The following is a 25,944-nucleotide window of genomic DNA, read 5'->3' on the forward strand; positions in this document are numbered from 1 at the left end:
CAATGTATGGGTACTAGCTGGGCATCTAGGATGAACATGCAATGTATGGATACTAGCTGGGCATCTAGGATGAGTCTATAATGTACGAGTACCTGCTGGGTATCTAGGATGAACATGCAATGTATGGGTACTAGCTGGGCATCTAGGATGAGTCTATAATGTATGAGTACCTGCTGGGCATGTAGGATGAGCATGCAATGTATGGGTACTAGCTGGGCATCTAGGATGAGTCTATAATGTATGAGTACCTGCTGGGCATCTAGGATGAATTTATAATGTATGAGTACCTGCTGGGCATGTAGGATGAGCATGCAATGTATGGGTACTAGCTGGGCATCTAGGATGAATTTACAATGTATGAGTACCTGCTGGGCGTCTAGGATGAGCATGCAATGTATGGGTACTAGCTGGGCATCTAGGATGAGTCTGTAATGTATCAGTACCAGCTGGGCATCTAGGATGAACATGCAATGTATGGATACTAGCTGGGCATCTAGGATGAGTCTATAATGTACGAGTACCTGCTGGGTATCTAGGATGAACATGCAATGTATGGGTACTAGCTGGGCATCTAGGATGAGTCTATAATGTAGGAGTGCCTGCTGGGCATGTAGGATGAGCATGCAATGTATGGGTACTAGCTGGGCATCTAGGATGAGTCTATAATGTAGGAGTACCTGCTGGGCATGTAGGATGAGCATGCAATGTATGGGTACTAGCTGGGCATCTAGGATGAGTCTATAATGTACGAGTACCTGCTGGGCATTTAGGATGTGCATGCAATTTATGGGTACTAGCTGGGCATCTAGGATGAGTCTATAATGTGTGGATACTAGGTGGGCATCTAGTGACCTTTTCGGGAAGGTTTTTCCTATTTTAATGTGACTGTTAGCAGGTTAAGTCATTGAAATACTTTTGTTGTCTAATATTAACATAACTTAAAAAGAGGTAAACAAATTGCAGCACAGAAAGTTCTAAAGCCCCATTTACACGCAACGATTATCACTCAAAATTTGTTGAAACAATAGCTTTTGAGCGATTATTTTTGTGTGTAAAGGCTGCCATTATGCACCTTTCGTTTGATCCATGATTTTTAGTTGAGTTTAAAAACCATTGTCCAGGGGGCGTGGCTTAGAGAGGCACCAAGATGGAAGTTTTTGCATAGGCTCCGTCTAGAACAGGACTCTAAGCAACATCAAAGCAACTCCAGAAGAACAAAAAATACACCACAAGCTGCAGGAACCTACCAGGAACCCAGCTATGGCAACAAGGAGGAGAACAACAAAAGTTAAACCTGCCAGGCTGGAGGATTTCTTCCCAGCACGCAGCCCCCCCTCTGACATGGCCGACAGCTCACAGACAGCTAAGGTGCAGGAGGCTCCGATCCCAGCTAACAAAGGTGAGCGAGGGGACACTGCAGAGGGGATAGAGGAGACAGGAGATATCCCAGAGACAGGACAAGAGATGGGAGCAAGCAACCCTCCCCTGATAGAAGACAGCATAAAGCGCTCTAAGGGAGATAAGATGGCTTCGGACACGCTGTCACTGAGTGCCCCCTCCCCCACAAGCAGTCCCGAGAAGCAGAGGCAGAGAATGTCAGATAACACATGCATAGAAGCCCCTGAAGTTCCTGCAAATGCTCAAAATAGCAAGAAGGAGAGCGGGCTAGCTAATCTATCAGCCTCAGATAAGCCAGCCTCAGAGTTATATATTAAAGAGATAGTACTAGCTCTGAGAGAAACTATACAGCTAGATCTAAAAAGCCTAACATCTCATGTTGACACTTCAGTTCAAGAGGTTAACAACCGTATAGAAAAAACAGAAACAAAAATGGGAGAGATAGTTAAATCCCACAACTCCTTGATTGATGCCCACTACGAATTAGAGGGGACTGTTGCCAAACTACAACAAAAATTAACGGATCTTGAGGACAGAAATAGACGTAACAACGTCAAACTGCGAGGTGTCTCAGAAAAAATCTCCAACTCTGAAATAAAGGGATTTATCACACGATTCCTTAAAAAGATCCTCCCGAACATCCCAGAACAGGAGCTGCAGATAGACAGAGCCCACAGACTCCCCCTCCCAAAGTTTCTCAAGGAAAATACACCTAGAGACATCATAGTACGCATACATCACTATAGCACCAAAGAGGCACTCATGAACACTGCGAGAAAGCTAAAGGTGCTTCCAAGTCCTTATGCTGACATACGTCTATTCATAGACTTGTCACAAGCTACTATGGAGGCGAGACGTAGTTTTGCAGCTGTAACAACGGCATTGAGAGAGGCAAATATTCCCTACAGATGGGGCTTCCCCACAAAAATCATTGCTACAAAAGCTAATACAGTATATGTATTTCACAGCCCCTCTACAGCTATGGAGACACTAAAATCGTGGGGCGTACCAACCCCCGCCCCTAAACAAGTTCCACCCTCTACCTCCGAGAAAAGCAGTTCCGACAAGTTTGGAAAATAAAGCTAGAACAAGAAGAAGGAAGAAAAGATCCCACTAAATTTTCCCTCTTTATGTTCCTGGAAAGGAAAAAGAAGAAGAAAAAAACCGTTTAAAAAACCAAAGGACACTTAAGGACACATTAAATCTACAGTCCATTCTGGAATACAGAGATGTGAGTCCTCTCACTTTAGTGACTTTGACCCCCCCCACCGAACATGCAGGCACAAGCTTGTATAAACATTTTTTTGAAGGTTTATTGTTGTTTCACCTTGCGTCTCATGCAAAAACCCGCTACCAGCGAAGGAACAGTTACAACTTGTTCAATACTATCCTGTGCGGTATTCTCTTCACATGGCAAAAACACTTCTGGTAGCAAGGTTGATACTGGTAATCTGATGCATTACTCGTTTGTTGTTGTTTCTCGTTTCAATTATTTTTTGGCAGATAAACACAGATACCTCCAGTCTTCCGTCCTCCCGTGCAAACGACCCGCCATGCGAAAATGGCCACAAAATTGATGTCTCTGAACGCCAATGGCCTGAATTCCCCTTACAAAAGAAGCTCCGTGTGGAGAGAAGCATGCCGTCTCGGCGCGGATATAGTATGTATCCAAGAAACACATTTAGTAGACACAGACAGTCATAGAATGACACACAAAAAATTCCCCCAGGTTATACAAGCCTGCGCACAAAAGAAACATGCAGGAGTGCTGATAGCATTTAGAGACACAGCCCCGCTAAAAATTGATAAACAAATATGTGACCCAAAAGGACGTTACATAGTACTGGTGGGCACGCTAAAAAACACACAGATCACTATAGCTAACGTATACGTCCCAAATTCAAACCAAATCAAATTTCTAAACAAAATAAACAAAAAAATAAACAAAGTAGCCAAGGGATCTATAATCATAAATGGCGATTTTAACCTGGTACCAGAGAGATCTGTCGACACCACAAGCGACAAAGTGAGAGGGGGTATGTCCCTAGGCAACTGGATAAAGAAAGCCGCACTTTTTGACACGTTTAGGTGTCTCAATGCCTCCGCCAGGGAGTACTCATTTTTCTCTGCAAGACATAGGTCCTTTTCTCGCATAGATCTGTGCCTGGTAGACAGGTCTCTCATAACCTCTACAATCAGGGCTGAGGTTGGCACAATAACTTGGTCGGATCACGCCCCGATACTGACATCTCTGGCAATTGGGGGATTCCGCCACCTTCATAAAATGTGGAGAAACAATACTTATCTAATGAAAATACCCAAATTTCAAAAAGATATCCAAAACGCAATTGAAGACTACTTCACTTTAAATAATACGCCTGATGTAAGCCCTGAATTGCTCTGGACAGCACACAAAGCTTACATGAGGGGTATCCTTATAAAACTAGGAGCTAGGTACAAAAAGGAAAAACTAGAAAAAACTGATACCTTACTGACAAAAATCCAACAATTAGAAAGTCTAGCCCAGACTAATGCAAACCAGCAAATATATAACGACCTATTCAAAACAAGATTAGAACTGCGTAGGGTGCTGCAAGGGGATCACGACAGGGAAATAACCTCCCAACGTGCTAATGTCTACGCATCCCTAAACAAACCCTCTAAATGGATGGCAAACCTGACAAAGAAAAAGTCAATTAAAACTAACATCCCATACATTTGGAACTCAAAAAACAAAGAATTTCAAATATCCCACCCGAAACAAATATTGGAAGCATTCCGCCTATTCTATAGTAAATTATACAACTTAAAAGATGACCCACAAACTTCCCACCCTAACAACGAAGATATAGAAAAATTCCTGAATAAAATTAAACTACCATCAATAAACTCAGTCCAAGCCGCTAGTTTAGATCGCCCAATAACGGTATCCGAGGTGGCGGAAACAATTTCCTCCATGAAAAACCAAAAAGCGCCTGGCCCAGATGGATATTCGGCAGAATATTATAAATGGTTCTCAAACTCCCTATCTCCCTACTTGGGAAAACTCTACAGTTCAGCTATGGAAAAAGGATCGTTTCCTGAAGAGATGCTCCAGGCTACGGTGGTAGTGTTGCCCAAACCAGGAAGAGAGCCAGACGATCCAGCAAACTTTAGGCCCATTTCCTTGCTCAACACAGATGTCAAGATATATGCAAAGATATTAGCAAATAGATTACTCGATGTCCTACCGAGTGTTGTGCATTCTGATCAGGTGGGTTTTGTAAAGGGGCGGCAGGCCTCGGACGGCGCGAGGAGGGTTCTCAACCTTTTATATTCCTCACAAATCTCTAGATCCCCAACAACTATGATAGCTTTGGATGCAGAAAAAGCTTTTGATAGGGTTCACTGGGGATATGCGTTTCAAACGCTAAATAAATTTGGCCTCGGGGGTGGGGTGATTCGCGCCGTCCGGGCCCTGTACTCCTACCCCACAGCTCGAGTGTTAATAGATGGCGACATTTCAGATAAATTTACCATTTCCAATGGTACACGCCAGGGATGCCCACTTTCCCCTATACTATATGTCCTCATGGTGGAACCCCTGGCCGAAATCATAAGATCCTCTATAGAAACAAGAGGAATTCCTCTAAACTCCCGCCAACACAAAATTGGCCTATTCGCCGATGATATTATCCTCACATTAACACACCCCCTGGAGTCTTTGAGAGCTGCCTGCCAGATCCTCGAACATTTTAGCAAAGTATCCTACTACAAGCTTAATGTTGACAAATCAAAAATACTAGGCATAAACATCCCACAAAGCCTACAGCACGCAATCCAATCAGAATTCTCTTTCAAATGGGGGGCTGACAACATCCCGTATCTGGGCATATTACTTTCTGCGGACATAAATAAACTAGAGGGAATTAACTATACTCCACTCTTAGAAACAATCCAAAAAGAAATCGACCATCTATCAAGAATAAATTTATCTTGGCTAGGCAGGATCATGACCTATAAAATGAAAATATTGCCAAAAATCTTATACCTTTTCAGGGTCCTGCCGATCCCCATATCAAAAAGCACAATCAAAAAACTACAAGCACAACTATCTGCATTCATTTGGAAGGGAAATAAACCACGATTAGCCCTTTCAATCTTAGCCTCAAACCGGAGAAAAGGAGGCGCAGATATACCTAACCTAGAAAAATATTTTAAAGCTACTATCCTGAACCAAACCAGATGCTGGACAAAAAGAGACAACACAATGGCCTGGGTAGGCATGGAAACTTGCCTCACAAAAACACCCAAAGGACACCTACTGCTACTTGGCGCATCACTCGCGGCCATGTCAACCAACCTTGCCCTAAACATCCCTCCCAAAAATTTGCCTCCTACAGTGGCATCCTCCCTAAAAATTTGGGAAGAATACACAAAAAAAGTAGCCACCTACGATACCCACAAAAAACCAAAACTGCCAATTGAAATACTAAACTTGTTTATATCTGATTTAAGAATTGACACCTGGAGAGTAAGGGGTGTGGAAAACTTAGAGGACATAATGACAGGAGAGGAACTAAAACCTTTTGAAATCCTACAGGAAAAATGTAACCTTCTCCAAAAAGACCTCTTCAATTATACCAGAATAAAAAATTTCCTTAAAAAGTCTCCTATATATAAGATAGAAATCCCGATGGAAGTCCAAAGAAAGATCACATCAGAACCCCTCCTGAGAAAGTCCGAAACCAGATATTTCTATGATATTCTGACAGGCGACAACAAATTATCCAAAAAAACACATATGCTTAGTTGGGAAAACGAACTGGGTACAGTTATTTCAACGGAATCATGGGAAAAGGCGTATAAAACGGCATGTGGCTCAACCAAAGGTCTGGGGATACTGGAAACACAAATTAAAGTAAATCTGAGATGGTACTACACACCGTGCTTGTTGGCCACAAGATTCCAAAACACCAATGACAAATGTTGGAGGAACTGTGACCAAAAGGGTACTCTAACGCACATATTTTGGGCATGCCCTGCTCTTGAGAGATACTGGGATCTTATTCTTAATCATCTAGACGAAATTCTAAAAACCCGTATCACAAGATCCGCAAAACTAACCTTATTATTGGTTGGCTTAAATAAATACCCTACAAAAATTAGTTATTTGCTGGGTCATGCCCTTATGACAGCAAAATCTCTCATTGCGAGAAGATGGAGAGAGCCCACACCTCCATCCTTTGGGGAATTTAGGGATCGTATGGCAGAACAACAATTATTCGAAAAGTGGATAGCACTAAGAAACAACTCTTTAAAAAAACACAAAGAGGCATGGGAGCTATGGAGGTAACCTTATTAGAAAAAGTTAAGGCTGCACAAAAATGCCAAGTTCATTCAATACGATACATGTTGTATCGAAGTATTTCTTTTATATACAATTTCTGAAAATGTTTATCCGTTCTAATATTATTGATATAAGGAAAAAATGGGATTTGACAATTGCATGATTTAAATAGAAAACAACAACATAGTAATGTTAACATGTCTGCAACTATTACATGTCTTATAAACTGTGTGTATATTACATGTCTATATCCCAAATAAAGATTTAATATTGAAAAAAAAAAAAAAAAACCATTGTCCAGACCGCAGGCTGGAAGCAGGAGATAACATTGTATTCTCTGTGCAGCCCACAGGCTGTTATTTACACGGGAGCTAGAGATGATATTGTTTTCTCTTGGCTGAACAATAGAGCTAATTGCATAGCTCAGTCCTCCTGCTGAGTTCTACAACAGCTCCCAGAGGCTCACTTGCACGCAAATAAAGCTGATAAAGTACTAATGGGCATAAGTGCCGATTAATACTTTATGCAAAATGATCACTCAAAACTGTCATTCTCCTTATGTTTTGAACGACTTTGGAGTGATTATCTTTGCATGTAAATGGGGCTTAACATGTTAAATTTCAAGGTAAACTCTGCTACATCTGTAACATGAGTATGTAATGTGTAGGGTGCTAGCTGCCTCTCTACAATGGAGGTTGACCACCCATGTGTTGAGTAAGAAAAGTGCCCTTAGTTCTGTAGCGGTCCCATTGACCTCCCGTGTTTCTTTTGCAGATATACGTCTCTGGAAGGACAATGGCGATGTGCACATTGGCATTCGTGCTCACCCTGGCGCATGGGATAATCGTGTGCGCCGGAGAACCCTCTGGTAACACTACTTCTCCTCGGTTAATCCTTGTTTCGTTCGATGGATTCAGAGCAGACTATTTATCAAGCTACTCATTGCCCAAACTCCAGGAGTTTATCGAGGATGGCGTCCTGGTGAGAGAAGTCAAAAACGTCTTCATTACGAAGACCTTCCCTAATCATTATTCCATCGTGACCGGTCTATATGCAGAGAGCCACGGGATGGTAGCCAATACCATGTACGACAAAGAAAATAACCGGATCTTCCGTCCTGACAACTTTACCGCCAAGACCGACCCAGTATGGTGGAACGAAGCTACCCCTATCTGGGTGACAAACCAATGTGCAGGACGAAGAAGTGGCTCGGCGATGTGGCCAGGGACTGACGTCAAGATCCAGAACGTCACGCTAACCAACTTTTTACCTTATGATGCCTCAGTAAGTTGGGAAGCGAGAGTGAATAACATCACCTCATGGTTCACCAGGGCGGAGGACCCAATCAACTTTGCAACTATGTATTTTCATGAACCCGACCACACCGGACACGTGTATGGACCCGAAGACAAAGGAAACATGTCTCGAATGTTGGGTATTATAGACAAGAACATAGAGTACTTGGTCAGCAAGCTTAAAGAGTCGAAGCTTTGGGATACAGTCAATGTGATAATCACCAGTGATCATGGGATGGCCCAGTGCTCACAGGACCGGGTGATCGCACTGGATAATTGTATTGGCCGGGAAAACTACCAACTGGTGGATTCAACGCCCGTTGCAGCCATATTGCCCCTTAAAGGTGTGTGTGGTCATATAATAGAAGAAACTACCCTTCTCTCTTAGGCAAGAAATTGAATTATTGGAGAGTGCCATTTTATTGGTCTCAAGTGCGTTTCAAGGCTTAGAGCCCTTCATCAGGTACCGGTGTCTTGAAACGCGTCATATAAGTCTTTTGTCGCTTATTGTATAATTGAGGGTAGGGAAATTTCAGAAACAATGCCATCTAGAAATGTGCCACTGGAGAAAAACTGTCCCTGGTAATCTGTGCTGCTTTCATACTACAGAACCATATTTGATGCACAGTGTTGATTAACCCTTTAATATGCACACCGTTTTGGACCAGAAAGAGTTTTTCTAGTCCTTTTACAAATTGTAGACCTGCCCACAGGCTATGTCATGAATAGCTGATTGGTAAGGGTCCGCCACCCAGGAACTCAATCAGCTTTTCATCAGGCCGCTGTCAGTGTGTACAGAGCAGGAAGTAGATGGCTCCAAATGTTGTGCAGTGGCCTGGTGTGGTATTGCAGGCAAAACTCCCATTGAAGTGCATAGAAGCTGTGGCTAAACTACCACACTGGGTCACAATTTACAGGGCTCTCTGCTTCTACTCTGTACATGCTGAGTGGCACGGTGGAAAATGGATTGGCTGAGATCCTGGGTGACCAACCTCGGAAAAACCTTTTTTAATGTCTAGAACATTTTTAGCAGTTTTTCACTGGTCAGTTCCATTTTAAAAAAGTAGTTTTGTAAAGTGAATATTGTGTCTTTTTTATGACTTATAAAGCTTTGTTTTTACCACTTTTGCCATTTTTACAATAAGAATTTTTCAGATATATTTTTTTATTGTGCAAAAAATAGTAAAAATTACCATTTTTTTTTTAGTTAGATAATTTGTAATCTAATAAGAACCCTAAAACAAAAACAATACTTTTGCCACCTTTAACGTAACCCTTAAATACATGTACATCTTTTTAAGGCAATGGCTTGGTGAACTACTGACAGCCAGGCTCCTGCTCTAACTGCCAGGAGTGGAGAAACCTCAGATCCTGGCAGTTTAACCCCTTATATACCACAATCAGTAGCAAGTAAGCAGATAACAGGGGGAGGAGGCTCGCCCTCTCACCCATCCACACTCCGTAATATGATCAAAAGGTACCAATTGGTTCCCATGGCAGCCGAAGGCCTGACAAAGGCCTCCATGTCTGCCATGTAACTCAGCCTATTAGACAACACCTCCAACAGAGTCTAGTAGGCTTCTGTCCTAGACCTAGTAGAATGCACTACATAATTAATGCAGTGTATCATCCTAGCGATCGTGGGATCAAATCTTCAGGTTTTCCTGAGGGACTAAAGAATAGCGGCACAAAAAGTTCAATAAAGCTTAACTTCATAAAAACAATCACAGAAAGCGGCCATTACTTACTGACTAAGGAGGGCACATAGATGCATCCTCTCACCATGCAGGCAGCATATTACCAAATGAGGGAGCTAATTACACCTGTGAGGGACACCGATAAGACAGCCACTACACTGCCTCTTAATATAGAGGGGGTGGCTGCTTGGTCTATACTCCCGCACGGAGTAGATACAAAGTGTCAGACCTTCTGATTAATGTAGTTCACCATGCAGACCAGCAACCTATTAATGACGCCATAATAATTCGGCGGACTGCTCTGCACTTCAAACAGTGAACCACATTGGTACTGCCACCCTGGGCTCCCCCTGGAGTCTTAAAGCCATGCTGCATGTGAATAATATATAATGCAGACATTAGTTGGATTCTGGCCAAGATACATGAGCCCACTAACCACTTCACGGTTCCTTGCGTTGTAGTGGGTCCCTACACTAATATAAATACATCACAGAAAGGGGGGAAAAAAGCAATCACAGAACATGGCCATATACTTACTGACTAAGGAGGGCATATAGATGCATCCTCCTCTCACCATGCAGGTAGCAGACTACCAAATGAGGGAGCTAATTGCACCTGTGAGGGACACCAATGAGACAGCCACTCACACTGCCTCTCAATATAGAGGGGGTAGCTGCTTGGTGTATACTCCTGCGCAGAGCGGATACAAAGTGGGAGACCTTCTGATACATGTAGTGCACCATGCAGACCAGCAACCTATTAATGACTCCATAATAATTCGGCGGGCTGCCCAGCACTTCAAACAATGAACCACATTGGTACTGCCACCCTGGGCTCCCCCGGCATTTAACTTCATAAAAGATCCATATTAAAAAAAAACACATTCTAAATGGATAAACTACCAACAAAAATGTTTAAAAAGTAACACAACGGGTATTACTGCGTTCATAACGAGCTAGACAGTGAAACGTTTTTGTAATTTATTTCACATGGTGAATGCTGTAAAGATAATTGTAAAAAAAAAAAAAAACTAACGCCAGAAGTGCTTTTACTTTTGTTTGTCTCCCAAAAACGCAATAAAAAGCAATCCAATAGTCCGATGTACCAATAAAAACTACAACTCCTCCCACAGAAAAACAATCCCTCATGCGGCTCCGTCAACCAGATATGGCCATTGCAATGCAACAATTAATATCGCTTGGCCCTTAAAGGGGTTTTGTCATTTTAAAAAAAAAGGGATCCTCCCCTATTCCTCCCCAGGCAGCCTTCTTGCACCATCTTCTCTTCGCTGATCTTCTCCAGTCCCCTGGGTCACCTCACTACAACCCGTCTGGATCGTCGTCGTCTTGTTATAGAGTGTACATTGCCGGTATTCTTCTTTCTGCCGGGCTATGTACGCTGCATCATTACTGATGTAACATTCACTGTCTAGCAAGTAATGCTGATCTATTAGTGAAACTGTGCATGCGCGCTGTCTCGCCGTGAGAATTCATATATTACAGAGAGACGGCGTGCGTGCGCAGTCTCGGCAATAGCTCTGCACTTCATGCTAGGCAGCGAACCCTACGTCACTAGTGACCGGGTACATTACCCTGCAGGAAGGAGAATGCAGGCGATGGGCGCTTTCGTCACCGAAAGACGAAGAATTGGCCGGCTTGCGGTGAGGTGACCCAGGAGAAGATGAGGGAGGAATAGGTAAGGATTTTTTTTTCTAGTGACAGAAGCCCTTTAACCCCTTCCCGCAACAGGACGTACCGGTACGTCCTGGGGATAGCGCAGGATCACATAAGATCCCGCAGCGGGAGCCGGCTGTCAGTCACAGCCGGCGTCCCGCTGCAACAGCGGGGGGGGCATCAGAGATGCGCCGCCTTGCTGTTAACCCCTTCCCTGCCGCGATCTAAGTAGATCGCGGCAGGGAAAGAGTTCACAGAGGGATCGCGATCCCTCTGTGTCTCCGGCCGGCTTTCGCGATGTCATCGCGAGAGCCCGGCCTGTCGCCATGGCAACAGGACGCCAGACACTGGCGTCCTGTATTGCCTGTGCCTATAATCGCTGTATAGGCGATAAGGCATGGGAGAGCAGTAGCTCTGCCATGCCTTATGACAGCGATCATAGGCACAGTGCTGCAAGTCCCTCAGAGGGACTCAAATAGTGTAAAAAAAAGAAAAGAAAAATGTAAAAAAGAGAAAAATGTAAAAAAAAACCCTTTTTTATGCTTTTTCTAATATTAGCATAAAAAAGGGGAAAAAAATGAAAACCCCACATATTTGGTATTGACGCGTCCGTAACGACGTGTACCAAAAGTTGAACACACTTTTCATTTTGTACGACAAAAAGCGTAAAAAAAAAAGCTAAAAAACAGAGGCAAAATGCTAATTTTTAGCATTTTGCCTCCCAAAAAGTGCAATAAAAGGGATCAAAAAAGCCGTACATTCACCAAAATGGTACCAATAAAAACTACAGCTCGTCTCGCAAAAAATAAGCCCTCATAGAGCTCCGTACATAAAAAAAAAAAAGTTACAGGACTTTGAATGCAGCTATAGAGAAAAAAAAAAGATTTCCAAAAAAAAGGGGGTTTTATTGCAAAAAAGTGTAAAAACCTAAAAAAAATAACAATTTTGGTATCGTTGTTACCGTACCGACCCGCAGAAAAAATTTAGTGTGTCATTTATGCTGCATGATTAACGCTGTAAAAAAAAGAAAAAGAAATCTATGGCAGAATTGATGCGGTTTATCTCCATGTTATCATAAAAAAATTTTTTTTAAATTTTACGATATTGTCTACGTACCCAAAAGTGGCACCGATAAAAACTACAGCTCGCCACGCAAAAAACAAGCCCTTATACGGCCGCGTCCACGGAAAAATAAAAAAGTTATGGCTTTTGAAAAATGGAGATGGAAAAATACGAAAAAATCACTTGGTCCTCAACGCCAAAATAGGCCATGTCATTAAGGGGTTAAGTAAGATACAAATGGTTACTATTGGGGTCACTGTAATGCTTGCAGGGATTCAGGAATGTTGGGCTGGAGGTTATTTTTTAGTTTTTTTTCTGTTATTTGCTAGGTCCCGGCCCCCGCGGATGCATGGTCGTTTTCTGTGCGGCTGTTATAGTGCGCCGTACCCTCTAGAATAAGGCATATAGGCTGTTATTAAAGGGGGTTTCCAAGTTATATAAAAATGGGGAGAGGGCAGGAGCAGTTTAAAAAATAACAAGCGAAGGTATACTCATCGCTGCATTCTCCTGCCGGGCCAGCGCTGCCGCCCCCATCCTCACTGCTGCTCAGTGTTGACTGTAGCGTTGATGTTCTGTATACCCATGTGACAGCTGCAGCCAATCACTGGCTTAAGTGATCATGTGCCGTATACTGCTAGGGCCACATGTCTATACAGAATGTCAACACTGCAGTCGATGTACATATGGGCTGAGCAGTGGGCATCATTGGGGTGAACATGACGTGTTTGTTTTTAACCCTTTCCTGCCCCCTGGACTATTTTTTTTTTTATTAGTTGGAAAACCCCTTTGTCAGCAAAAATATGTCCACCACCCAGGAGTATTGGCATTGCCCCTTCCGTCTGATCCTGACACCAGTCACATATTGCCAGTGTTCCACCTCCTTCCAGGTGTCTGTGACAGCCGAACCCTGCGAAGGCGTGACTAAACGCTCAGAAGATGGAAGATGGCTCGCAATCTGTGACCCGTGTCAAGGTTGGGCCGGAAATGGCGGTATCGGCAACACTGGCTCAGGTAACCGTTTTTGGTGCCTGGATAACCCCTTTTAAAGAAAGTCTACAATAAACTTTGGACATCTTCAAACTCCGTTCCTGAGTATAAAGCTGGATTGAAATCCTATAAGTACAAATGCGTTTGTCAGGTATAGTAGAGCTGAGTCGGTCATTCAGGACATCAACTGCAGATAGACCTAATGTATTATCTTTGCCCCTTTTAAAGACACTGGGTGGTACCGGCAAGGGTAACATCTGATTAATAGGATATCCATTAATTGGCTATGGACGAAAAAGCACAACGCCTTTAAATGACACATTCAGCTCTGCTACATCTGCGCTATAGCTTTATCTACAGATTACAGTTGGTTAAGACCACTAATAATTTTTTTCTCTTATTTCTAGATAAAAACTTAGTTTACAGCCTGCTGAAAAACTGCAGCGATCACATGACCGTCTACCTTAAAGAAGACATCCCCGATCGCTACCACTACAAGCACAACAGCCGCATCCAGCCCATAATCCTGGTGGCGGACGAGGGCTGGACTATCGTGCAGAATGCGTCGACCAAAGTGCAGCGTAAGACGTTAGCGCTTGTTGGCAGTTGTCGCGTGGACACTTCTGTAATGATGACATTGTAGTAGTTTATGTGATGAACTGCACACAGTCTTCAGGTCCGTCTGAGGGGGGGGGGGGGGGTTGATCACAGTCGCCATGATGGCTAGAAAGTCAGCTCCACAGCCTAGGTCTCTTGTCCCCTCCTGCTACGTAGTGTAATGCATGAGCTGCAATTGGGGAAGGGAAAAGATGGCGGACCCAGGCTTAAGTCAGTAGTTTGCGGACTTCTTCAGGACAGGAGCCTCCTGTCCGCTAGAGACGCCATTGTTGGACCCTAACTTATACTCTATAAAGATGGCACGTTACCAGAGGGCTGAGATTGTGGATCAGTGTGCCGCTAGTGGCCAGGTGACGGGTCATCCGTATGAGCAAGAATTCTGAATGGCCTTTAAGGGGGCATGCGTCACTCCCTTTGTATACAGTATGTCACATGCTGCATAATTTACCCCCAAATAAGTGATAAAGAAGTAGTAAAATTCCAAAAATTTAAAGGATTTTTCAAAACTGAATTAAAAAAAAAAATTGGGTTACAGTAAAGGAATAAGCCAGCTCGCCTCTTTTAAACGGCCTCTGACTCAGCGCAGGAGTCCCACAGCACCAATCCCTGAAGAAGCTGCCGCACTCGTGTCATTCGTTGACTGCTCAGCCAATCACAAGCCTCTGCACTGTTTCGGGTATGAACGATATGTGACCGCTGATGCTTGTGATTGGTGAGCGGTCACATGTACAGTGAAGGCTCATGACCACTGCAGCTTCTTCAGGAATCAGAGCATCCGGAACTGGGTGGCCGATTATGAAGGGGAGTGTGGGTTATTTTTTTATTTTAACCCATTTCTTGCCAATGAAATTTTTTTTTGCAGTCCTGGAAAACCCATTTCATTCAGACGCCAAAACCAATATACAGGTGAGCTAACAGTCTCCATGCGGTCTGCATACAGCAGCTTCACAACATAGTCATACTTATGTGGCATGTGTCACATGAGCAAAGTGACGTGTTGCGCCCGGCCTGCAGTATCACATTGATCCATCCCTTATGCGATCCTACAAAACATGCCTGAGAAAAGATGCTCTAGAATCATTTGATGTGGAATATGTACAAAAACGGGGGGAGGTGGGGGTGAAAGGTCCTATTTAAAGTGTGATTGGAGGTCCTCATGACTATATTTTTTTTCTCCTACAGGGGGCGATCATGGCTACGACAACGCTCTGCACAGCATGCATCCTTTCCTGGCGGCCCACGGACCTGCCTTCCACAAGAACTTCAAGATGGGCACAATAAACAGCGTAGACATCTATCCCATGATGTGCCACATCCTCGGGTTAAAGGCAGAACCTAATAACGGCACCCTGTCCAACACCAAGTGCTTGTTAGTGGACCAGTGGTGCGTCCACCTCCCAGAAGCCATTGGCATCGTCGTGGGCGGCATCCTGGCACTCACCACTATAACCTGTGTGATATTGATGCTGAAGAAGAAGGTGCCCTCCCCTCGCCAGTTCACACGGCTGCAGTTCCAGGATGATGACGATCCTTTAATCGGCTAAAGGTCGTTAGTCAGGAGTAAACGTGGTACTGCTGATTTAACCCCTCAAATGTTCTTCTATGTGAAACCTGATTCTACCGGCTGCAATAAGCTTCTCTGCCAAAATAATAGGGGCATTAGGCGGATTTAATTAAAATTTAAAAACCAAATCCCCCCGAAATCATAAAGGTACAATAAGGCAAAACACCAAATACAAACCACTCCTGGGTTTACTAGATCTTCTAGTTAAAGGGGCTTTCCCATCTATGCCATAAGTAGTTGATAGATGAGGTTCCTACCACATCACCTATTGGGAGAACGAGGGTCCTCTGACCACTATTGGCCGATTTATACCTGCTTTTCCCATAGAAGTAAAAGGAGAATTGGATGTGTCGTAAATGTTGAAGACGGGAATACCCCTTTAAGTAGATGCCCATGGAACAAGCCATGACAAACCCTATGGGTAATAGAGGAGTTGTAATTTTTTTGGCCCAATGTCCAAAACCCAAAAGGACCCAGCATATCTGTACATAACATCTACCACTCGTTGCTGTCAATCAACGGTGTAATGCTTCATTTTTCCTGTGGTGGCGCTGCACCTGAATTAAAGGGGTTTTTGGGGAGCGTTAAGAGAAAAAAATCTATGGAATCGTTAAAAATTGAAAAATCAGATTTTCTCGCCTCTTTTCTAGATCCCTGCTTCTTTGCAGAAGCCCTAGTCCTCACTGCTCCGATCCCAGAGGATAAACTGGTCACGTGCCATGCATTGTACATGTGGCCGCTCAGCCAATCGCAGGCTTCAGTGATCACCTGCCAATTATGGCAGAATCACTGCAGGGGAAATGAAGCACCCGTAGAAATCTATAGCCTGTAATGCACACCTGAGTCGGGTCCTGTAGTTGCTGCAAGTACACGGGGGGCTCCTGTGATGTGCACATAGTTGTGTACAGCAGATGACCCCCTTTTCTTACTGTGGGGCAGATTTACTAATTCTGTCTGTCACAGTGCAAACTTGGACTAGACATTCTGAAATGCTGCGGATGTATCACAGTGACTGCTGGATGATCAATCATTTCAGACTGTCCAGTCTAGTTTCATACCACCTATTCGTTGGCTCATTTTTCACACCAAATTTTTACACGCGTTTTCTGCACAAGTTTGCATTTAGTCCAACCCACTTTTTCCTGCAAGACCGCACCCCTTCCCATGAAACCATGCCTCCTTGTAAGAAATGGCAAAAAAAAGTCTGAAAAAAGATTAAAAATGCGCACAAAACATGGAAGACAGAATTCTAGCACATTTTCGATAGTAAATCTGCCCCATTGTGTGATCCTTGTCCTAATCCTATGAAGTTCTGTGTCCAGGCTCTGCGGGCGTGCACTGTATCTGGACTGCAATACTCACGCTTTTTATTTATGAAGTGCCTTTTCTAAATTGCATCCACTAACTAGCTGGTTTGCATCCACTAACTAGCTGGTTTGCATCCACTGACTAATTGCACAAAGTACAGGAAAACTTTCCCCGCTTTCCCTCACTTCCTGTAAGCCTGATCTCCTATTGTGTAGGTGCAGAGGGTGCAGTACCACCTGGAGCCTCAGGGGGCCCATAAGGTGTCTCTTCCCTATATGAAGACACCAGTACTGTAAATGGGGGGCCTGTTGTTGATTTTGCATTGGGGCTCAGCAGCTATAAGTTACATCTCTGACCTGGTCCATCGTTTCCAACCTGATGCAAAGCTGTAGCTCCCAGAAAGCATTGTCAGCCACAGGACATGCTGAGATTTGTAGTCTGCCATAGGCTGGAGGCCAGGTGGAGAGCTGGAGCCATCCAATAGTTGTGTGCTCCGGCTCTTTGCACTAGGAGAACAGCAGATTTCTGCCCCTTTACCTGTGACCAGTGATGTCTGACGTTCTAGAAGCAGTTTTTGTACGGGAGAATTTTGAATGATTACAACTCCCAGCATGCTCTGCTGCCATTACAACAGACAGCACATGTTTTATTACATATGACATTGTCTATTAGCAAAACATGGCTACTTTCTTCTGGAAACGGCGCCGCACCTGCCCATAGGTTGTGTCTGGTACTGCAGCTCAGCTCCACTTAAGTAAATGAAGGAGAGCTGCTATACCACACCCAACCTGTAGACAGCGCTGCTTTTGGAAGTAACTAGTTGTGTTTTTCTAACCTCCCTTGTCCCTTATGTTCTATTTGGTTGCCTACATACAGTGCAGGCACACATGCATTGTTTTATGCTAATTACTGGTTTGCACCAGGTCTGTGCAGACCACCAATCAGCAGTAAAATGACCCCCCCCCCCCCCTCACACACACACACCCGTATCTGTACTCGGTGTAGATATAGCATGTGTGCAGCACCTTTTATACAACTGCAGTTCCTTTTCCCCAGAATTCGCACTCTTATCCACGTATGCAATACCAAACATGGCCTGCGGACAAGAGTGGTGCTATTTCTGGGAAAATGCAGAACTTTTTTTTTTTAATCTTTCTTTGTCTTTCTTTTACCTCATACCCTCCATTTTAAACTGTTATGAATTTGTAAGCCCAAGATAAAGGGGCAGGATGGTACTTGTAGTGTCTCGTAGTGTAGTTTGAGCACAGCTGGAGAGCCTTAGCACATAGCACTTTGTGTAGCGTATATGAGGATTAATAGGCATGTTGGGTCACCTTTTGGCTACCGGCTGATCATCACCAGCCTTCCCATGTAGGGGATCTCTAGCGCTGACGAGTCCGCGGAGGTAATAATGTCCTCTATTACATGTAGGAGATCCTGGAATTGCACTAATCTGTTGTATTTTCTTCCGTCTGCTGTGTTTTATATAGACTGTTCTTAATAATATATAGTGAGCTCAAGCTTTTCTATCTAGAGTTATATTTCTGTATAAAGTATGGGGGATGCGGACTGTACCTACTGATCCGATAATCCATCTGCCCTATTCTGTACCGTCCCTTTAATCCGCAGAAAGTCTAACAGTGCAGAACTTCTACAGCGTTTCCTTGCTGTCCGGTTAAGCCGTGTTCACACAGCGGAACTTCATGGATTCAGCGTGGGATCTGCACCAAATGTGCGTCAGTTCCACAAAATCCACTTGAATGGGACGCAGGTTTTTCTGTAAATCCGTGATCAAGGATTTCAATTCCGTGTTGTCCTGCGATGCGCTTTACTTGCAGACAAAAAAAAACCTTGCTGAGAAATCGTGGGTTAAACCAGTTTTACGCGGGCGTATTTGCGTGCACAATACACGGAGAATAGAACGCATGGTTTTCCATGGGTTCATTCACATTTCCGTATTCCGCGCGCATTTCAGTCACAAAAAAAATGTTCTGTTTTTTTACGTATTTGCGCACCGAAGGTCCCCATACAAGTTAATAGATGCGCAATACGCAAGGAAATGCGCGAAAGACTGCGAATTCTGCCGGCAAAAGAACACATTAGCCATTTCGATCGGTGCCTTTGTTTGCCGTGCGCAAATGAACCTGGCTTACGGGTGCAAAAAGTACAGAAAACACGCCAGCGGCCTCGCGTAAAAAGCGTCGTTCATTCCGTAAATACGCAGTGCTCAGGCGTGTGCCAGCATGCATGTGGCCGTGTGAAGCCGGCCTAAGGGTGAGATTTCCGTCCAAGTTTCTCGGACCGATCTCGCACTCGCTTGTTAGAAAACCTAAGTGTTATATTCCCACGAACCGCACTGAGGATTTTCCACCCAGCTATGAGGACAGAAAATCCGCAGTGTCGCAGCAAGCTGGGAACTGACGCGTCCGAATGTTAAATCGGCAGCATGACCATTTATGTTGGGGATTTCCATTGCGAATTTCACCTTGGCACCGGGTAAAATTTTGGAAATTTTACCACAATATTATGGCGAAAAAACTCCCCGTGTGAACAAAACCAAAAACGTGCTGCGTGGGAATAGAAAAAGGGTTTTAGTTTACCTCAGCAGGCTAGGAAATGAAAGCTGCGCTATGATTGGCTGCTATGGACAACCAAGGCAGATTTCCTCTCAGACAGCTTGCCTCAGAGTGTGGTGCCGGCTTACCTTTCCATGGCCGACCCTGTATAATCCTACCCGCACAGCTAAATTGCTGGACTCCATGGGGGGTCCACATGTTGTGGCCGCACATCTGGCTGCTGCACGTGGTGGATTGCGGCAGGTACAGGCGAAGCATGGTTTCCATGCGTGTTACCTGACCTACCGCAATGTGTATAGATGAGAACCATCACCCTGAAGTCCCGCCGCCATGCTTCAGTCAAAGATCATTGCCCACACTAAGGCCGGCGTCACGTGTACTCGCGCACGCAGAGATCAGAACCCGTTGACTTCAGTGGGTTCGTACACGGCTTTTTCCTTCGCATTTTGGTCACGTAAAATAACCCAGCATGCTTTATGGTCACGGCCATTGGCGTACAAAAAATTCCTAAAGAAGTCAATGGGGATGCGCAAATGTGTGCAAAATATGCCCGGAGATACGGGATTGAGCAGGAAAAAAACTCCCGTGGGAGTTATTAGACAAATTGGCCGTCTCGTTCGGTGCATCTTTTTTTTTTTTTTGCCTCGCGCATTAAAAGAACGGTAAAAAAGCCTATGCGCACGCAAAAAAGCATCGTTCATTCTGCAAAACTGCTGCTCATGCGTGCGCAAAACGCTTATACTAATGTGACACAGGCCTTATACAAGGTAGCGGACCTTCAGCTGTGTGACTGGTACAATTTCAGGACAGGTTTTCAGCCTCGGTATCTCAGCAAGAATGTGCAAAGTCACTGACAGCAAGCAGGGGTTTGGAAAATTGGGACTGGAAAATTTCTGTTAAAATCCAGGATGACATAGTGCGGCGTGCGGCATGCGGTACTGGTGCATCCTGGAAAATGTCAGGGGGGTCTGGTAGGAGCTGTTCAGTCTGGTATGGGCTGGATTCAGCTTCTCAGATAAAGTTGACCGCCTGAACACTGTAACGCTGGTGTGAACGAGCCCCATGACTGCTCAGGCTTCTCAGGCATAGATCAGTGATGTACGTCTTATATGGGAAGACTCCATAGAAAGACCCTCCGTGTATTTTTATAGGGGCGTTATAAAGGGAAATAGACCGCTTATTTATGTATGTTAGAAGACTTGCTGTATGAGGAACTTTTTATATATTTCTCTCCACCCAAAGCGCAAAAGTTGTTGGTGTAAGTGGGACCGGTGCGGTTCATGTTATTTATACTAGTATACGGCATGTAGTAGGGAGGAGCCCTGTAAACCCAGGAAAGCTGCCTGTAGATAGAAGGATTTAATTAAATTAGTGTATAATTGTACTTGTGGTGGCTTTAAAGTTGCCTGAGGGCGCAATCCAGAAATACTGTATTATAATAACAGGAAGATCAATCTCCTCTCCACAGATATTATTTGGGCCCTCTTCAGACTGGAAACCCCCAAAATATTGTAGCCGTCATTAGATCGGAGGATGGGGCGAGAATCTTGGTCTCTACAGCAAATTTGCATGCATCTGCATGTTTTATTTGATATCTTCCTGAGAGTGAGGGCTTATTCACTTGGGTGAGCGTGATATCTGGCCAAGAGACTCGGGCTGGTATCGCGCTTATTGCCCAGTGATTACATTTGAGACACATGGAAGTAATTTACTAAACCAAATTTAACGGGAGTCACAAGGCAAAAGTTGCCACACAGCCCAGCTCTAAGGGTGCATTCACACGAACGTATATCGGCTCGGTTTTCACGCCGAGCCGATATACGTTGTCTCTCTCTGCAGGGGGGGAGAAGGATGGAAGAGCCAGGAGCAGGAACTGAGCTCCCGCCCCCTCTCTGCCTCCTCTCCGCCCCTCTGCACTATTTGCAATGGGGAGAGGTGGGGTGAGGGCGGGGCTAATTCTCAGAACTTAGCCCTGCCCCCGTCCCGCCTCCTTTCGTTGAAAATAGTGCAGAGGGGCGGAGAGGGGGCGGGAGCTCAGTTCCTGCTCCTGGCTCTTCCATTCTCACAATGTCTCCATTTACTCATGATTGTGTAATTCTGCTCGTCGGGGCTCACAAGCCAACCACTAATCACTACAATGTTGTGTGGTCAGTACAAGCACAGTTCAGATCTGGGGGGGGGGGGGGTGTAATGTGGTGGGGGGTTCTATTTGGTCTGTGTTTTAATACATGTCTCCACTGAAGAATGAAGAGGCACAGACTGTCTACACATTGTCTATGGTGAAGAGCTTTACTTGTAGGAAATGGATGGAACCACTGGAGATTTTTCAGACTTTTCTGATATATTTTTGTAATAAAAATTAAACTTAACCAAAATCTTCTGTCTCATTTATGTCCATACATTGTATAGGGGAACTTCCAGGACCGGCAACAAGAGGTGACTGACACCACAGGCCTACTATTATCCATAAGCAGTATAATAGTAGTTATATTTTTGTACATAGGGGGCAGTATTATAGTAGTTATATTCTTGTACATAGGAGCAGTATTATAGTAGTTCTATTCTTGTACATAGGGGGCAGTATTATAGTAGTTATATTCTTGTACATAGGAGCAGTATTATAGTAGTTCTATTCTTGTACATAGGGGGCAGTATTATAGTAGTTATATTCTTGTACATAGGAGCAGTATTATAGTAGTTCTATTCTTGTACATAGGGGGCAGTATTATAGTAGTTATATTCTTGTACATAGGAGCAGTATTATAGTAGTTATATTCTTGTACATAGGAGGCAGTATTATAGTAGTTATATTCTTGTACATAGGGGGCAGTATTACAGTAGTTATATTCTTATACATAGGGGGCAGTATTATAGTAGTTATAGTCTTGTATATAGGGAGCAGTATTATAGTAGTTATAGCCTTGTACATAGGGGGCAGTATTATAGTAGTTATAGTCTTATACATAGGGGCAGTATTATAGTAGTTATATTCTTGTACATAGGGGGCAGTATTATAGTAGTTATATTCTTGTACATAGGAGCAGTATTATAGTAGTTATATTATTGTACATAGGAGCAGTATTATAGTAGTTATATTCTTATACATAGGGAGCAGTAATATAGTAGTTATATTCTTGTATATAGGGGGCAGTATTATAGTAGTTATATTCTTGTACATAGGGGGCAGTATTATAGTAGTTATATTCTTGTACATAGGGGGCAGTATTATAGTAGTTATATTCTTGTACATAGAAGCAGTATTATAGTAGTTATATTCTTGTACATAAGGGGCAGTATTATAGTAGTTATAGTCTTATACATAGGGGCAGTATTATAGTAGTTATAGTCTTATACATAGGAGGCAGTATTATAGTAGTTATATTCTTGTACATGGGAGGCAGTATTATAGTAGTTATATTCTCGTACATAGGGGGCAGTATTATAGTAGTTATATTCTCGTACATAGGGGGCAGTATTGTAATAGTTATATTCTTGTACATAGGGGGCAGTGTTATAGTAGTTATATTCTTGTACATAGGGGCAGTATTATAGTAGTTATACTCTTGTAAATAGGAGGCAGTATTTTAGTAGTTATGTTCTTGTACATAGGGGGCAGTATTATAGTAGTTATAGTCTTGTATATAGGGAGCAGTATTATAGTAGTTATAGTCTTGTATATAGGGAGCAGTATTATAGTAGTTATAGCCTTGTACATAGGGGGCAGTATTATAGTAGTTATATTCTTGTACATAGGAGCAGTATTATAGTAGTAATATTCTTGTACATAGGGGGCAGTATTATAGTAGTTATATTCTTGTACATAGGGGGCAGTATTATAGCAGTTATAGTCTTGTACATAGGAGGCAGTATTATAGTAGTTATAGTCTTGTACATAGGAGGCAGTATTATAGTAGTTATAGTCTTGTATATAGGGAGCAGTATTATAGTAGTTATAGTCTTGTATATAGGGAGCAGTATTATAGTAGTTATAGTCTTGTATATAGGGAGCAGTATTATAGTAGTTATAGTCTTGTATATAGGGAGCAGTATTATAGTAGTTATAGTCTTGTATATAGGGAGCAGTATTATAGTAGTTATAGCCTTGTACATAGGGGGCAGTATTATAGTAGTTCTATTCTTGTACATAGGAGCAGTATTATAGTAGTTATATTCTTGTACATAGGAGCGGTATTATAGTAGTTATATTCTTGTACATAGGAGCAGTATTATAGTAGTAATATTCTTGTACATAGGGGGCAGTATTATAGTAGTTATATTCTTGTACATAGGAGGCAGTATTATAGCAGTTATAGTCTTGTATATAGGGAGCAGTATTATAGTAGTTATAGTCTTGTATATAGGGAGCAGTATTATAGTAGTTATAGCCTTGTACATAGGGGGCAGTATTATAGTAGTTCTATTCTTGTACATAGGAGCAGTATTATAGTAGTTATAGTCTTGTACATAGGGGCAGTATTATAGTTGTTATATTCTTGTACATAGGGGCAGTATTATAGCAGTTATAGTCTTGTACATAGGGGCAGTATTATAGCAGTTATAGTCTTGTACATAGGGGGCAGTATTATAGCAGTTATAGTCTTGTACATAGGGGGCAGTATTATAGCAGTTATAGTCTTGTACATAGGAGGCAGTTTTATAGTAGTTATATTGTTGTACATAGGGGGCAGTATTATAGTAGTTATATTGTTGTACATAGGGGGCAGTATTATAGTAGTTATATTCTTGTACATAGGGGGCAGTATTATAGTAGTTATATTCTTGTACATAGGAGGCAGTATTATAGTAGTTATATTTTTGTACATAGGGGGGCAGTATTATAGTAGTTATATTCTTGTACATAGGGACAGTATTATAGTAGTTATATTCTTGTACATAGGGGGCAGTATTATAGTAGTTATATTCTTGTACATAGGGACAGTATTATAGTAGTTATATTCTTGTACATAGGGGGCAGTATTATAGTAGTTATATTCTTGTACATAGGGGCACTATTATAGCAGTTATAGTCTTGTACATAGGAGGCAGTTTTATAGTAATCTGTATTATTTGGTAAAGATATTTGATTTTGTGTGCCCAGACGCAATTGAAACAGCCGAGAACAGGAATTCATCCTAAAATATGATGGGAGTGACCCTGAACAAATATTTTTGTAAATATCACTGTGTAAATATGGATTTTTGTTTTGTTTACCACTATCTTGTATTAATTGTAACATGAAGGCTAACATGTAGCTAGAGGCAAGAGGCTAAAAATAAATGTCATTCCATGTGCCAACAGCCCCTTATGAGTGAGTGCCCCTCCATACCCCACTGTGACTATGGTAGTCTTTGTGCTGCAGTCACTTCCAGGTGTTAGCCGTGCCCGCTGGCAGTCATCATGGTGGACAAGTGCTGCTTGTTCAGAGGACGATGGGGAATTGATATGAAAACATGTATATGGTGAAGACGAGAACTAACAGCTGTCTGCTCCATCTGCTCTCTATTAGTCCCAGCTACGAACAAATTGCTGTCCTATGTCGTCCGAAGGGCATAACCAGCGCCGGACGTGCCCCGTAATCGCCCCGTAATCGTCCGTGGGACCGGTGTGCCGCTGTCTGACGCATTTGTTCGGGCAGGGATTCTGTTCTACTGTTCCGGGAATAAAGCGTGAGCGTCTGTGAATCTAGAGATGAATCCTTAAGGCCTCATGTCCACGGGCAAAAGAAGAATTAAAATCCGCAGCGGATTTTAACTCTTCTCCTGCCCGCGGATCCGCACCCCATAGGGATGCATTGACCACCCGCGGGTAGATAAATACCCGCGGATGGTCAATAAAAGGGATTTAAAAAAAAATGGAGCATGAAAAAATCTGGACCATGCTCCATTTTCATGCGGGTCTCCCGCGGGCTTCTATTGAAGCCTATGGAAGCCGTCCGGATCCACGGGAGACCTAACATAGGAATGTAAAAGAATTTACCCATCCGGAGCGGGCCGGAAAGGTCTTCTCTTCCTCATGGCCGCATCTTTCTTGCTTCGGCTCGGCGGATGTGCCCGGCGCATGCGCGCGGCACGTCGGCGACGTGCCGCAGCCGTGACGAATTCATCCGCCGGCCGAAAAAGAAGATCCGGCCGTGAGGAAGAGAAGACTTTCCCGAACCGCTTCGGATGGGTAAATTCTTTTAAATTCCTATTTTCAGCGCTCATGTCCGCGGGGCAGGAGGGACCCGCTACGGATTCTACATGTAGAATCCGTAGCGGGCCTGATTTTCCCCGTGGACATGAGGCCTAAGGCCTCCTTCCCACGAACGGATTTACGCCGCGTAAATCCGCGGCAAAAATCCGCTGCGTTGCCCCCTGCTATTAGGTTCTATTGAACCTAATAGCACAATGCTCACGGTGCGGAATTCCACCCCGGAATTCCGCACCGTGAAATCTCCC

General features: G+C 43.5%; 1 protein-coding gene across 2 annotated transcripts in view; it reads left to right on the forward strand.

The window, feature by feature from the left end:
• LOC136621101 (bis(5'-adenosyl)-triphosphatase enpp4-like) overlaps positions 1 to 19,618 on the forward strand; it is a 30,045-nt gene extending 10,427 nt beyond the window's left edge. The window contains exons 1-4 of one of the 2 annotated variants that reach the window (XM_066596343.1): positions 2,593 to 3,058; positions 7,502 to 8,366; positions 13,849 to 14,022; positions 15,242 to 19,618. In XM_066596343.1, the coding sequence (XP_066452440.1) occupies positions 2,960 to 3,058; positions 7,502 to 8,366; positions 13,849 to 14,022; positions 15,242 to 15,603 (1,500 nt within the window). In that variant the 5' untranslated portion in view covers positions 2,593 to 2,959 and the 3' untranslated portion in view covers positions 15,604 to 19,618. Of the gene's footprint in view, positions 1 to 2,592; positions 3,059 to 7,501; positions 8,367 to 13,848; positions 14,023 to 15,241 lie in introns of those variants that run through there. The other variant, XM_066596353.1, reaches the window with a different exon arrangement.
• The last annotated feature ends 6,326 nt before the right edge of the window (positions 19,619 to 25,944 follow it).

The sequence above is a fragment of the Eleutherodactylus coqui genome, chromosome 1 (assembly GCF_035609145.1).
Source record: "Eleutherodactylus coqui strain aEleCoq1 chromosome 1, aEleCoq1.hap1, whole genome shotgun sequence".
NCBI classification, from domain to species: domain Eukaryota; kingdom Metazoa; phylum Chordata; class Amphibia; order Anura; family Eleutherodactylidae; genus Eleutherodactylus; species Eleutherodactylus coqui.